General features: G+C 32.9%; 1 protein-coding gene across 2 annotated transcripts in view; it reads left to right on the forward strand.

Moving 5' to 3' along the window:
- Window positions 1-10,975, forward strand: part of LOC130901087 (colorectal mutant cancer protein) — an 86,244-nt gene extending 75,269 nt beyond the window's left edge. For both annotated transcript variants that reach the window (XM_057812180.1, XM_057812178.1), the window contains exons 6-14: window positions 78-359; window positions 2,073-2,241; window positions 3,312-3,480; window positions 3,604-3,879; window positions 4,532-4,721; window positions 5,769-5,963; window positions 6,066-6,256; window positions 7,217-7,319; window positions 8,719-10,975. In XM_057812180.1, the coding sequence (XP_057668163.1) occupies window positions 78-359; window positions 2,073-2,241; window positions 3,312-3,480; window positions 3,604-3,879; window positions 4,532-4,721; window positions 5,769-5,963; window positions 6,066-6,256; window positions 7,217-7,319; window positions 8,719-8,805 (1,662 nt within the window). In that variant the 3' untranslated portion in view covers window positions 8,806-10,975. The remainder of the gene's footprint in view (window positions 1-77; window positions 360-2,072; window positions 2,242-3,311; window positions 3,481-3,603; window positions 3,880-4,531; window positions 4,722-5,768; window positions 5,964-6,065; window positions 6,257-7,216; window positions 7,320-8,718) is intronic.
- Window positions 10,976-13,897: the final 2,922 nt, after the last annotated feature.

The following is a 13,897-nucleotide window of genomic DNA, read 5'->3' on the forward strand; positions in this document are numbered from 1 at the left end:
AATCGACAAATTTTCACAGAAGTGGGATTGTCTTTTTTTAGACCCAAGTGAAAGGAAAATTTTTATTTTGGTTTCAGTTTCCCGAAAGTCCGCAAGCGTTACCCGAGCCAAAATTATCACTTTCCAATCACGAAAACAACGAACTTTCTCCATTCCCAGAAATAGTGGAACCTCTAAAGAATGAAATAACTAATTTAAAACAGCAGTTACATGAAGCACATACCAGATTAGCTCAAATGTCTTTAGCAAGAATTGAAGAAACGTCTAACGATGAAGTTGTTATAAACGATAAAAATATAGAATCCCCCGAGTCACATTTAGAAATTGATTGCGAACCAAAGATGTATCAGGAAGATAAGGTAAACTAATATTTCGAAAATTGATATCAATTAGGTACTATTTCTTCATGGAATATACGAAGAAAATATTTATGATCTGAGTGTTGAAAGTTTTTAGACGCTATGTCATTACATGAATTCTTTTATAGGGACGCGTTCGTTCTATCGATTTTGTACAGCTCTTCTTATAACTGTGGCTATTAGACCAATGTCAACAAGGAGGAGTTTCGATTAGCACTCCTCAAAACAGGATCTCGATTTCGTAAAATCGAATTCAAAGGAAACAATCGATTCCTTGGAAAGAATATGATGACATATTTGATTCTTCTGAAACAGTTGAACTATTTTCAAAATATAAAAGCAGCCAAGTGAATATTGAATAGTTTATAGCCGTGCCAGTTTGACCTTAATCCGTTTAGATGTTTTGTGACTTTATCTAACACAGTACACGTAAATATATAGTACGTTACTTAGAGGCTCACAAGGCACCAAATTATCCCGGAATACAATACAGGACCTCAGAGTTTTTATGTACATGAATTCGTGATGAAATATTTTGAATTTAGAATATTTAGAAACAAAAATAAAACTTGTGTGTGGATTGTTTTTAAACCAAGAGGGTTCATTTTAGTTTTCGTTACGTAACTGAAATTGCTTTACATAAATTCAAATTCGAGCATAAATTTCAGTTCGTTTAGGGAGACCATAAGTCGATTCAATTTTCGATGCTTGTCTTGTACTTTATCATCACAACAGAAAACAGAGGAGACTATTGAAAATTTATCATGACATGGATTCTGTTGAAACAACAATCACAACCATGGATCCATAAAATTCCAACGAATCTTCAACAGTCTGAAGCAATAATTAGATCAGATTCAATATAGGAAGCGAATTAAAACAAACGAAGAGGCATGCTGACTTCTGAAATGGTTCTGATCCATGACAATGACTGTGCCTATGCCCAAATACGACATGAGTTGTGTCCATAATTGTTAAGTAGATATCTGACATAATGTTGACAAATGATACCAAAATGTTCATCTAATTTCCACTTGTAGTAGCATCCCTCCGTCAATTACGTAAGAAAATATAAATAAAAAACACTTTTTATCTATGCCATTATTTTTAAAGTTTGTAATACTCGGTAAAGTTCACTAATTAACTTTTATCGCACTCACTGCACAATAATATAAACATGAATTGTAAATAAACAAAATTTTTTGGAGCCAACAACAACAGCTACGTATTAAGTCTAAGGGTAGGAGGTAATCCGAGCTGTCAATCCAGCTCAGATCATTGGAGAGTGATGTGTGTTTGATACAAGTTCGGATATTGATGAAATCTCAGCGGCAACTAAGTGGTGAATCATAGGAAATTCGTACGTGAGGATGACTCTAGAACGGAGCAATCACAGCGAAGCAGCCAGCTGAACCGCGCAGTAAGCGTTTTATTTTTAGAAGCATCGTTGTAGATCTCCTGGATGGTACCACGATGTACCTTCACCGCGACTTAACTTTTATGTTAGACCTGGTTAACTACAATGAGTTTGATTTACCGCGACCCACTTTTGGTTCTGTTCGTACCATAACGAGACGCCACGTGTACTATTTTGGTAGGGCCTGGGAAAACTCCGAAAGAAAAGTTTGTATAAAGATTCATTGACTGGCAGTGGATTCCGAGGTATAAACCTCACGACGCTCCATTAATTTTTCAATCGCACTATTTTCGTAGGTGGATATAAAATACAGCAACATTGTACCTATACATAGGACAAACATCAGGAATAATTGTTACTCCAGTGCTCCTGTGCCAAAAGTGGCTGAAAGAATCAAACTGAAAAGAGCTACGGATCAGCGGGGCATAAATCCAAACGATTTACTTAATAGTGATTTGTCAACAGGTACGAATAATTTATTATTAATTTCTTTCTATTTTATTTTTATAATTAATTGTTGATACGATGAAACGTTTCCTTAGAAGCTTTTGTTTGGTTTTTTTGACCTGCTGCTTCGGGATTGGTTCAGTAATGCCATTATACATTCATTAAATTTCTAAATTATACACTTTAGCAAGTTTCTTCTTCTCACTATTTTTAAGACCTAGTCTTGTTTCTATTTAGTTTCTTGAGAAGTAGATGTCCAGTTTTCGTGCCATCTCTTGGTATGTCGGCCGGGAGGTCTCCTTGAAATTGATTTTACATCTTTTACCCATTTAATCCATCGATCCTCCGTCGTTTTGTCGGCGTGGTCTCTCTAATCTCTTGAATCGTACTATATCCTGAATTTTCAGACCTTCTCTTGTAGCCTTGCTTCTTATGGGGTATCTCAGGCTCACTCCTTTAATTGTTCTCAATGTTTTCATCTCTGCTGCCCTCTTCATGTTCTTCTTTTTTGTTGAGGCCCCTCTAGTTTCTACTGTATGTATAAGTATAGGTCTTACGATTATTTTTTATATGCGATCTTTACTATCAGTGCTTTACTATCTTGAATCCTCATTTACTTAGGTTCCTTGGCGCTGGTGATTCGATTCGAAGTATGTACGTTGGTGAATGGGGCTGTCGTTCACAGTTAGGTTAGGTTATTACCGTTGGTTCTGTTTTTTTCTACAGATATCTGCATATTAAGGTTTTCGGCTGTTGTTTGGAACCGATATAGCAAACGCTGTAGGTCATCCTCATTATCTGCTATAAAAAAAACCGAAACTTAAAACAATTGCGAAAAGTTACCGGCTGATTTGTTTGTTATTACATTCCGATCTTGAAAACATTCTGGAAAGGGGTGTAAGCGAGCTGGTTGAGTTTATTATTACTTCCCAAAAGCTTGGAGCCCTCTTCAAGACCATACTCTGCAACAACTTTTAATCCTCTACTAGAACCAGATTCGTCTATGTTTAGAATAGAGGAATTTTATTTAATACGTTCTTAATATTTATTTTTTCATCTGTGTTTATTTCCAAAAATTATTTCTTTAGCTGTTGCTGAGCATATTGTTGGTGATATTTTGAAGCAATGCGATATTCAGGCTGAGAAGCAAGGACTGGATTTCGAATTAAGAAAAATTAACGCCAAATTGGAGAATGCGAGATCGCAGAATTCAGTACTGGCATTAACGCTTTCAGAAACGAAAGCGCATTGTGATAGGTAAGCATTCACTTTTTTTATTGTGTTAATAATTTCTTCAACTCATTGTTCAAAAAAATGGAAAATTTCGAGGGTGTCTTTTGTATTTTTCCGCCCTATATGTATTTTTTTTGTTTATTCTAGATTGGCCTTACTATGTGGTAAATACGAATCTAACGCTATAGCTTTACAATTGGCGTTGGGAATAAGTGATAGAATCATTGAAGCTTACGATGTACTTTTGGCTCTACTAGAAACTGAGCTAACTTTGAAAGAAGACGATTCGGATACTTTACAAAATAGGAGTGCCGCCGAAACGGTAGCCAAACAACTTCTTCATCATTTAGATTCATATCAAAGTACAGATGTTTTATTATCACCTTGGCAGAATAATGTTTATAGTAGTCCTACCATAGATAGGTGAGTGGTTGTTGGTTAGGTCAATATTTCCTTACATTTATTTCGTGTATATTTATTAATTTACAATTTGTTGTAACCAACATATGAAAAGGAAAAATATCGACGAAATAACAACAAACAAAGATATTCAATATTTTATAATTTCTGTTAATTTATTGATCCAAGTTTAGTTTCGACGGTTATTGCTAAAGGTTAACATTTTACTTCCCAAAAACGGTGAGCTTTAAAATATTATTTTATAATTTTTCACAATTAGTGGTAGTTTTCATCTTTGAAAACCAAAAAACGTACAACGGCACAATATAGAAAACGAACTAGAGGGTGAAATATGCCGAATCCCAATTTTTTTGACAATTAGGGGTAGTTTTCACCTTTAAAAAACAAAACGCGTACAACGGCACAATATAAAAAACGAACTAGAAGGTGAAATGTGCCGAATCCCAATTTTTTTGACAATTAGGGGTAGTTTTCACCTTTAAAAAACAAAACGCGTACAACGGCACAATATAAAAAACGAACTAGAGGGTGAAATGTGCCGAATCCCAATTTTTTTGTACAAATCGATTCAAGACGAAAAAATTCTGAGTTTTTGTCTTTTTTTGATCTTCATTTCCTGGACTAATTTGTTAATATTTCTTTTTTCATTATATAGTAACGAAACTTGGACATCCGAACATGAAGTAAGACTTAGAGAACACGTTTCGAGACTGAAAGCGGAACGAAGCAATATTCAGGGAACATATGTGATTTTGGAATCGACGCAACTTGAAAATGTACCTGTACGACCTTCCAGTAGCCAAGAAGCTAGAAAGATGGATTTAGAAATGGCTGTGTTGATGCAGGTAATACCCACCACACATTTTCTGGAAAGAAAATAAATTTCTATAATCGATTTATGCAATGCTTTACACACATTTTAGTTATACTCAAATTATGAATGGATGAATGAATTAAAAAAATTCTCAAGCGGTTTACTTTCTGGTGAGTTTGCTGGCCACTTTAGTTGCTTCTTCTAATACATTTGGAACCATACTTGTATGAAATGGTCGAACATCATCCTCTACAAATATAAAATTTTTCCCATAATACTTTCTCTTAAATAATTGAGCTTATAACAACTTCTCTAGCAAGTTCTGGTCACCTCCAAAGATTTATAAATGTGCTATCACGTTAATGTGAATCTGCACGTTTCTGTACTGTTGTCAAACACAATTTATGTGCTGTTTAGTCCACGCCAAGAGGACTAAGTTTTATGGGAGAATGACTATTCATACGATGACAACACTATCTACAATAAATTTCCGCCATGTTTTATTTAAACATGTTTAACGTGGTAAAAAAATTTAAAAAACCGATGAAAAGTTTTATAAATATTATCTAGAATGTGGTCATATCAACATATATGAAGCTGAACATCCGGAACCATCAATTACTACTTAGAAAAAATATTTTGCTTGGAAGACTACATATGGAAAAGGTATCTGCTGTATGGTGGGTGCCGCGATTATTTAATGCTGATAAAAAGCTCCTTCAAATCAAAATTTTAATTGAATGTTCGGTATATTTAAACGTGAATTTTACCGTCGATATGACACGGTAGATAAAACTCATGTACTTCATTTTATCTCTGAAACAAAAATACTATTAGGAAGGAATATAGTTAATTTCACATTTGAAGAAAGGCAGATCATGTTTCGAATTGGATATTCGAAATAATAAAGATGATTGTAAAAATCAAATTTCTCGAATATTGAATTATATTTTGAACAACTGTTTTCTTTATTCACTTTTTTCTTTGTATCAAGTTTTTGTGGAACAAAATTTCGTGATGTGATCTCTTCTTTGTTATTCTTTTTATTTCAGTTGCTAGTGATCGGTATATTTTTTAGGAACTTATGGGTTTACGGGAAGATAAGTCCGAATTAATATCAAAACTTTTTGCTCTGGAAAGAGAAAAATGTGCCATTGAACTTAAACTTAGATATTCAGAAGGACAACAAAAGGCTCAATCTGCAACATTGAAAAATCTCCAAGGGCATTTAAAAGATACTGAAGCCTTACTAGCAATAGCCACCCAGCATAAAGTAAGAAATGCTGAAATATTGACTTTTAGTTTTTATAAACAATAGACAAAATTATAGTGTAATGAATTAATTAAATGTGGATAATAATGGCACTTTATTTAGGAACAAGGTTACTCCGATGCGGAACATGCACAAGGTGTAGAATTGGAATTGATGCAAGCATTAGCAAGAGAGGCAAGACTGAAAGTTAGATTACAGGAGTTGGTTTCTACTTTGGAACAGGTTACAAAAAACGCTGAAGCAAGATTGTTAGAAGGAAGAGAAATAGTACAAGATTTAAATCAAACAAATAGGTGAGTAGAATCCGGTACTTTATTAATAGCATAATTTTTATTATAAATATTTTCAAGAAAATTGTGAAAATCGCCACCTCTTGGTTTTAAATTAGAAAATTTGTATTATTCACAAACAGTTTATTATACAACGCGACCAAAAAATAAGGAATAAAAATATTATTAGCAATAACCAGCAAATCGAAAAAAACTTATAGCGATTTTCAATTATCATTTTTCTAAGAATATTTTGTAATACTTTGGGTTGAAAATGTGAATTCATTGGTGTTAAAATACCAGTCGTTGAAACCTCAACGTATTCCAAGCTGTTAGTAGGTTTTGGTATTAGAATAAGTACATATAGATTCCGGCATATTTGAAATTTTGAAAAAATTGATAAACAGCAAACTGAGTAAAAAACTACAAGCTAATTTAGCTAACGAAGTCGTATTGAAAGAAGGAACAAATTCCATAGCATACATTATGATGTAATTGGATCCTGGTGATAGAACAATCCTAGGACAAAATGATTAAAAGAGGTAGAATATGACTTGATAAGAGTATGAGTTAAAAACTGACAGTACAAGAAAAAAACATGATGTTGTGGGGGAAATGAGCGAGATATAAAAGAAAAATATACCAACAAAACATAAAAGTAAATTGTTACGCCTGCCTAATCTCTAAATGCAGCGCAGCCCCACGTTCAAAAGAGTGAACTTCTCTTTGTTCCAAAACGGTTCGTGTACGTAGGTGCCATAAAAAATTGAAGATGGAAAGATATTGTTATGTTAGTTTTTCTTAAAAGGTGTATATGAACATGAGCCAAAAAAAATCCGTTCTCTAGAACTTTGCATTATGATCCTACTTTTTTTGCTCTGACCTATTGAGTGTATCAAATTCTTGACTAATATTCGATGTTTGTCTTCCTTTAAAAAATATAGTTGTCTTTAGATTTCTGAGTAATCGATATTTTATTTTCAGTATATTAGCTGATACTGTAGACAGAAATAACAAAAAATATCAAGCCAAACTAAAAAAAATGGAACAACAAATGTTTATCTTAGTAGAAAAGCACAATGCACAGGTAAAATTTTTTTCAAAATATTTTTTTAAATAAATTGTTTTTAAGTGAAAATGAAAATTTTTTGACGTGGAAAACTTAATGACTAACCAAGAACATGCTGTAACTTTTTGAATTAATTTCCAAATGGTCTAAAATTTTACTCTAATTTGTTCCAATAAGTTCGATACCATTTTTATAACATCGCCTCTTCATTGTTGGAAAATCTTTGACTACTGAGCCATTTTTTCAAGTCTAGGAACAGAAAATAATCGGAGGGGGCTAAATCTGGCGAATGAGGTAGCAATTCAAACTTTAATTCGTAATTTTGGTCCGGTGCACTCTTAATGAAACAACACTTTCTTCTTAACCTGCGGCCTATTTTGCTTCATTTCTTCACTCAAACGTTGCAATAAGTTCGCAAATGACTCGCCAATTTTTTAAATGTTTATAAATTGATTGTGTACCTTATAATGTAGTGGAAGCTCCCGCCGTCTTTAGGTCAGGCCAGGTACTTCTACGAGCATCCTCGTATTTATTTTTATCACTTTTCTCAGCCTTTAAAAAATTTCGTTCGTTACGGTAAACAAAACATTTTTGTAATATTTGTAAATAGAAACCAGCTTCAATGAAATGTACCATAATGTAGTTTATAGGAAAATTTATCACTTATCCAATTTCATTTAAAAATATAACTGCGATAAAAACATGTGAATGTATAAAGTATGTAAATATTAATGATAATTTACTACTTGCAAAACATTTCACACCTAATAAATTTGTATTCGTTATTTTTAACTTATTTATCGATTCTCTTCTTCTCTATTTTTTTTGAGATTAGTTATAATTATAGTACGCGACATTAGAGTAAAAAATAAAACAAATTATTAGAAAAATGTGCGGTTCACTTGAAACAATGGCACAAGTTGATTGCATATGATCAATCGTCATGTAAACTACATGTTACTGTAGTCATGGCAGTGAAAATGTGAAAAGGCTTAACAATATTCAGTTTTGATAGTACAATTAAAAAACAACTACGCATACGAATTGAACGTCAATGTCAAAAAAAGGAAATAAATAGTTACTGAAACGTTTCCGTGAAATCAATATTCAAACGGTAAGTCCATTGTTGTTGTCTTGTATTTGACCAAGTACGAGGTAGGTAGCGCCAACAGGTGCATCAATTTTAGATGACGTTCTAGTCAAAATTGTACCACGTGACAACATTTGACGCTCAAAAGCAGCGTCGAGCGTCAACATGAAACTGCACCTTTATCTTCACCTTTCAAGGTACACACACTTACGTTAAGATTCTTTTTTTAATTTCTTTTTTTCAATACATTTCTTCTAGCCAAAGAAACAGTAATTTAGGTCTAATTTTCATCTAATAATTTTTATATACGAGTATTTTTTATTTTAGGTTCACAATTTGCAACAACGGATAGCTACTTTAGAAACGCCTCCAACTAATAGTTCGGAAAATTCTATAAATTCAGTAGCAGTCTAATTGTGGAGTCCTTAAAACGATTCAAGTTCTGTTGATCTCTTTTCTATTTTATAATTTGAACAAAAAGCATTTAATGCCGTGCTTATGTACGAAAATTAGTATTCAAAAAATGGTATCAGTGTACGATTGTTGAAGTGAAATTATGAAAATACTATTCCAATTCACATACTAGTTGACTATTATTTCATTGAATCATATTTGTCTATTTTTCCATCATCCAATATATAAATAATACTATGAAACATAATAATTAATAGTAATTATCTATATTAAGTTACACCCCTCCGATTTCGTAAAATTTTAGTGTGTTATAGGGCGCGGAAAGCAAAACTTCACATAGTTTTTTAACTTTAAAGTTCCAGAAAAAGAAGAATATTTGATACATCATAGTTTATTGCTTTGCATGTCTTCATTACCTAATAATGACATCATGGGTACATATGCGATATGGGATTTTTGAAGCATTCTGTTGAAGCACCACCAAATTTTTGCCCGAATAAACCTCAAATATTTTTTAATTTTATCCTAACTATCACCTTTTTTAGAAACGCCCTGTATATACATGTTAAGCGCTATTTTCTCTATAACCTACTACAATTTCAACGAAATCGGAGGGGTGTAATCTAATTTAAATAATTACCTAATTAATTATATAATAATTGGATAATTATTTATTATATAATTAATCTTGTTTATCATAAATCCCATGTGTAATAGAATGAACCGCCCTATGTCGTTACAGTTATGGAAGATGGATTTACCTCTAACCTCCATAGTTAAAGTACAAAACTTCTTATAATAGATAAAATATGTTCCCCTTAGTTCTTGAATTTTTTATACATTTTCATGTCTTCCAAAAAATTTTTATTATATGGGGGCCGTTTCTTTTTCAACCTCCGATCGCTCCGTACAGCTGCTACGCAGACATGCGCTGTAGTATGATTCGTCGAGTTGACAGAATGGTTAAAGACAACCGCATATTCACCATTACGCCTACGGAATTTCCAGAAGTTTCAAGGTCTCTTTTGTACTCTACTTGAATGTCTCAATCTTTTGGTGATAAAGATATTGTTTTATATGAACTTGTCTCTTATTTGTAGCTTATCGGAGGTTGAAAATAAACGGTCTTTGTATATATGTTACAGTTAAAATCCGTTTTCAGGTTATTCTAGTTTTGACAAGGAAAGATTAGTTTTCACAATCCCGTTAAAAAATGTTTTTACTAGTCAAAACTAGTGTTGACTAGTACTCTTGGAGTTGAAACTATTTTTTTTTACATTTTTCATCAGGAAATACCAGCATTAACTAGTTTTTTCTCATTTAATAGAATTTTCTGTTGAAACTAGCTTTCAATGGGGAATTCTAGTCATGGAAAACTGTGTTTCCAGTTGAAAAATTTATTGTTTCAAAATTTTATTCTAGTAGAACACTAGAAAGTCAGAATTTTCGAAATAAACCTCGGTGGTATATTATTATTTTTTGTACAAACCGCGATTAGAAAAGATTTTTTCCAGGATCATTTTACGAAACCTTGCCATCCACCTAAACTAGAGACTCCATGGTAGAAATACCTCCAAACATGCAGTGTATTTAGACCTACAATACAATTATAATAAGGACTATACAATTTTATTTCCATTGACTACCCAAAAAAATATGTAGTTAACTCTGAAAAAGTTTGTGACTAGTGACTAGTTTTCCCTAGTCTAAAATTAACTGGAAACCGGTTTTAACTGAAACTAATATATTAAATATAATAAAATATACAGTACAATAAAAAAGTTTTTATTCATTTCATATTCATTACAATTATTAGTCATCGATATTTGAATATTTGTTATAAAAACTGAGCTTGTTATTTTACTTTGTGCAATTTTTTCTTCCATATAAATTTATTTGTATATCGCAGTAAAATAAGTTTTGTTTGGTTTATAGAAAAAAAAATTGTTTGTGTAATATATCAAATTATCAAATATTTTCATGTGATTTGGAATAGTTGTTAACGTGCTAAGGTGTGTCTGCATCGCTGTGATTAACTTTACCCTTATTTAGAATGGCAAAGATACATATTATCAGGAAAAATATTTATTTATAATGAGATTTGCTATATTACGTACTAATACTATTTGTTTTGTTAAAATTTGTTTTGTACAATAAACTTTTCTAAGTCTAATTATATGTTTATTTATTTACCTGATACATTCGCGAACAAAAATAATCGACTAAGGCATTAGCTTTAAAATATAAGCCATAAAACGTCAACTGATACACATCTCCGTTAACAGCAAACAAGAATTCTACTTGAAAATGGACATAATAAGTGATAAAGCTGCTCAAGCAGTCACTCTATTACAACAAGACCACAATCTTCGAGAAAAGGCCAAAGATGACCGATTTATCGTCAGCACATCGCTGATAACTCAGCCCAACAAGAGCTCAGAGTGAATGGCTAGATAGTCAGAAGAAGACTAAAGCTAACCTTGAGACAAAAAAGCAGAATGTGCCTGGTAACGAAAGAAGAGGAGAAGAAATATTAGCACAGCTTTTCGAGGAAGTTGCTGGATGATTTGAGCGGGTATTTCAATGGAAGCAACAACCGAGTCCTAAAGATTATTTTTATTTATTGTTCAGTATTAAAATGGTTATTTAAAATAATAGGCATCCTAAAAAATCCCGTCAAATCATAAGGCCCGGGGCTAAAATAATGATGAGGCCCCCTTAAGGAATTCGGAAAAATGAAAAAAATAATCTCAATACGTTAGATTTGTTAAATTTTCCAGCAATGAACAAAAACGAAAATATTGTTTCCATATAGTTAAATCTACAAGCAGAAACTATCAGAAGATTAAATGTTTTCTATTTGCAACTGATGTTTTACGGAAGTACGAGGATGGTTCCAGAAGTATCTGGTCCAACAAAGAAAACACGAGAAATTTGGACACAGAAAATAATCCGAAGGGGCTAAAGCTGAAGCAATTTAAACCTTAAATTATTAATTTTGGACGTTGCAACAGATGTGTGAGCTGGAGCATTGTCTTGAAACAACTCTCTTATTAGCTTAATGCGGCCGTTTTGCTTAATTTCTTCGCTCAAACGTTGCAATAAGTTCGCATTATCCTCGCCGTTGATAGTTTTTCTCATTTTCAAGTTAGTCAATGAAAATTATCTCACGCGCATCCCAAAATACCGACGCCTTGACCATTTTCAGGACATTGTTTAGATTGTTATTTTTTTTTGGGGGGGTTTGATGTTATGGACCCACGTTTCATCCATGGTTTCTAAACGGCGCAGAAACATTCGATGGAAAGATCTTCACGACGCTGGTGTTTTTCCATTGTGAGCAAAAACGCTACTGATTATACCCACAGCTTTCCCATGTCAAAATTTCAAGTTAATATGTAATCTACCGCACTTTATGAAATACCTACTACGTCTGCTACCTCGCGCAATTTCAGTCGACGATCATCCAATACTGCTCTGTGAATTTTCTTCAAAATTTCTGGAATCGTCACCTCGTTTGGTTGACCACTGTGAAGCTGGTCTTCGTAGGTCATACGGCCTCGTTTAAATTCTACAAACCAATATTTAACTATTGATAACGAAGGACCAGTCTAACCTAGAGTAGAAACTCCAGTTCAGCTTTCATATTGCTGGGCTAAAGCGTTTCAAATAGCGATTTTTTCCATGCTTTCAAATTCACACAAATATTAAACTACGTGGCATCTTCAAACTTGAAACATGTGCTGTATATATTGTGTACTTTCTAATACAGCTTCAAGCAACTACCGCCATCTCTAGGTAAAGCCAGGTAATTCTGGGACCATCTTCATATTATTATTTCAATTTCAATACTATTCTCCTACGAAAGTTTGTTTTCAACAATAAATATTAGATTGAACATATATTTTGGTATTAATAGAAATGATTTTATTCTTCACTCACTTTATATATTTTCAAGTACATTTAGTTTTTTAATTATTCAGTAATTATTCAGTATCTTATCGCCTAACAGAAAGACCACAATTCTCGATGAAAAATTAGGAAGTAATTATATTTTATCTTAAATATGATAACAAATTCTTTTTTGTCAAGACCACAACCATAAACGTAAATATTCACTTTTTAATGATGATAATACATTCTAATGAAAATATGGAATGCTTGGTTTATATTACATTCCCTAGTTTCGATTCACCCCTTATTAATCAGTATTAGTTAAAAATATACATAAGAAATTATTCATTTTATTTAATCTTCTGTTAGATATAGTTATTAATGTGGTCCATCAGCTTTTTATATATATATATATAAAAAAACAAATTTTTGTTCATTATGTAATCAAAAATAATTAATTTTGACACTATACATTTAAACTAGTAAATCTACTAATACGAGATCTGACTATTTAATAACGAGACTGCGCGCCTAGAGGGCGTTGGTTCTCTAGATAACTTGTCTATGCACATCCCAAAACACGTTTCCGTCACTATTAAAGTATTTGTGTAGTAGCGGTTTGAAACGAACGTGGAGCAACGTATCATCTCAAATTTCTCGTTAAATTAAAAAAAACTCCGACTGAGTTCTATAATTTGTTACAAGAGGCCTATTGGGACAATTCTTTATCTCGTGCGCGTGTTTTTGAGTGGTGTAGGCGCTTTAGTGAGGACCGAGAAAGTACTGAAGATGACCATCGCCCAGGTCGCCCTGTGACTGTTTCAACTCTGGAAACAATGACCAAAATCAACCAAATTGTGCGTGCAGATCGTCGAATAAGCATCCGGATGATTGCCGAGGCTGTAAACGCCGATAAAGAAACAAATGTCAAAATATCTAACTCCTGACTATAGCTTTTGCGTCAACGGGTCTGCTCAGATTTCCTTGGAAGATTAAAAAAAGATCTGTTTTGAAACGGACCCGATATGACTCGATGGAAGCGGTAAAGCAAAAAATGGCAGATCTCCTAAAGGCGCTAACCAAAGAAGACTTTCAGCACTGCTTCGATCAATGGAAAAAAAGTATGGAAAGGTGTGTGGTTAGGGGATGGGACTATATCGAAGGGGAGCAGTCGAATATAGAATAATTTTTATAATAA

The sequence above is a fragment of the Diorhabda carinulata genome, chromosome X, assembly GCF_026250575.1.
Source record: "Diorhabda carinulata isolate Delta chromosome X, icDioCari1.1, whole genome shotgun sequence".
NCBI lineage: Eukaryota > Metazoa > Arthropoda > Insecta > Coleoptera > Chrysomelidae > Diorhabda > Diorhabda carinulata.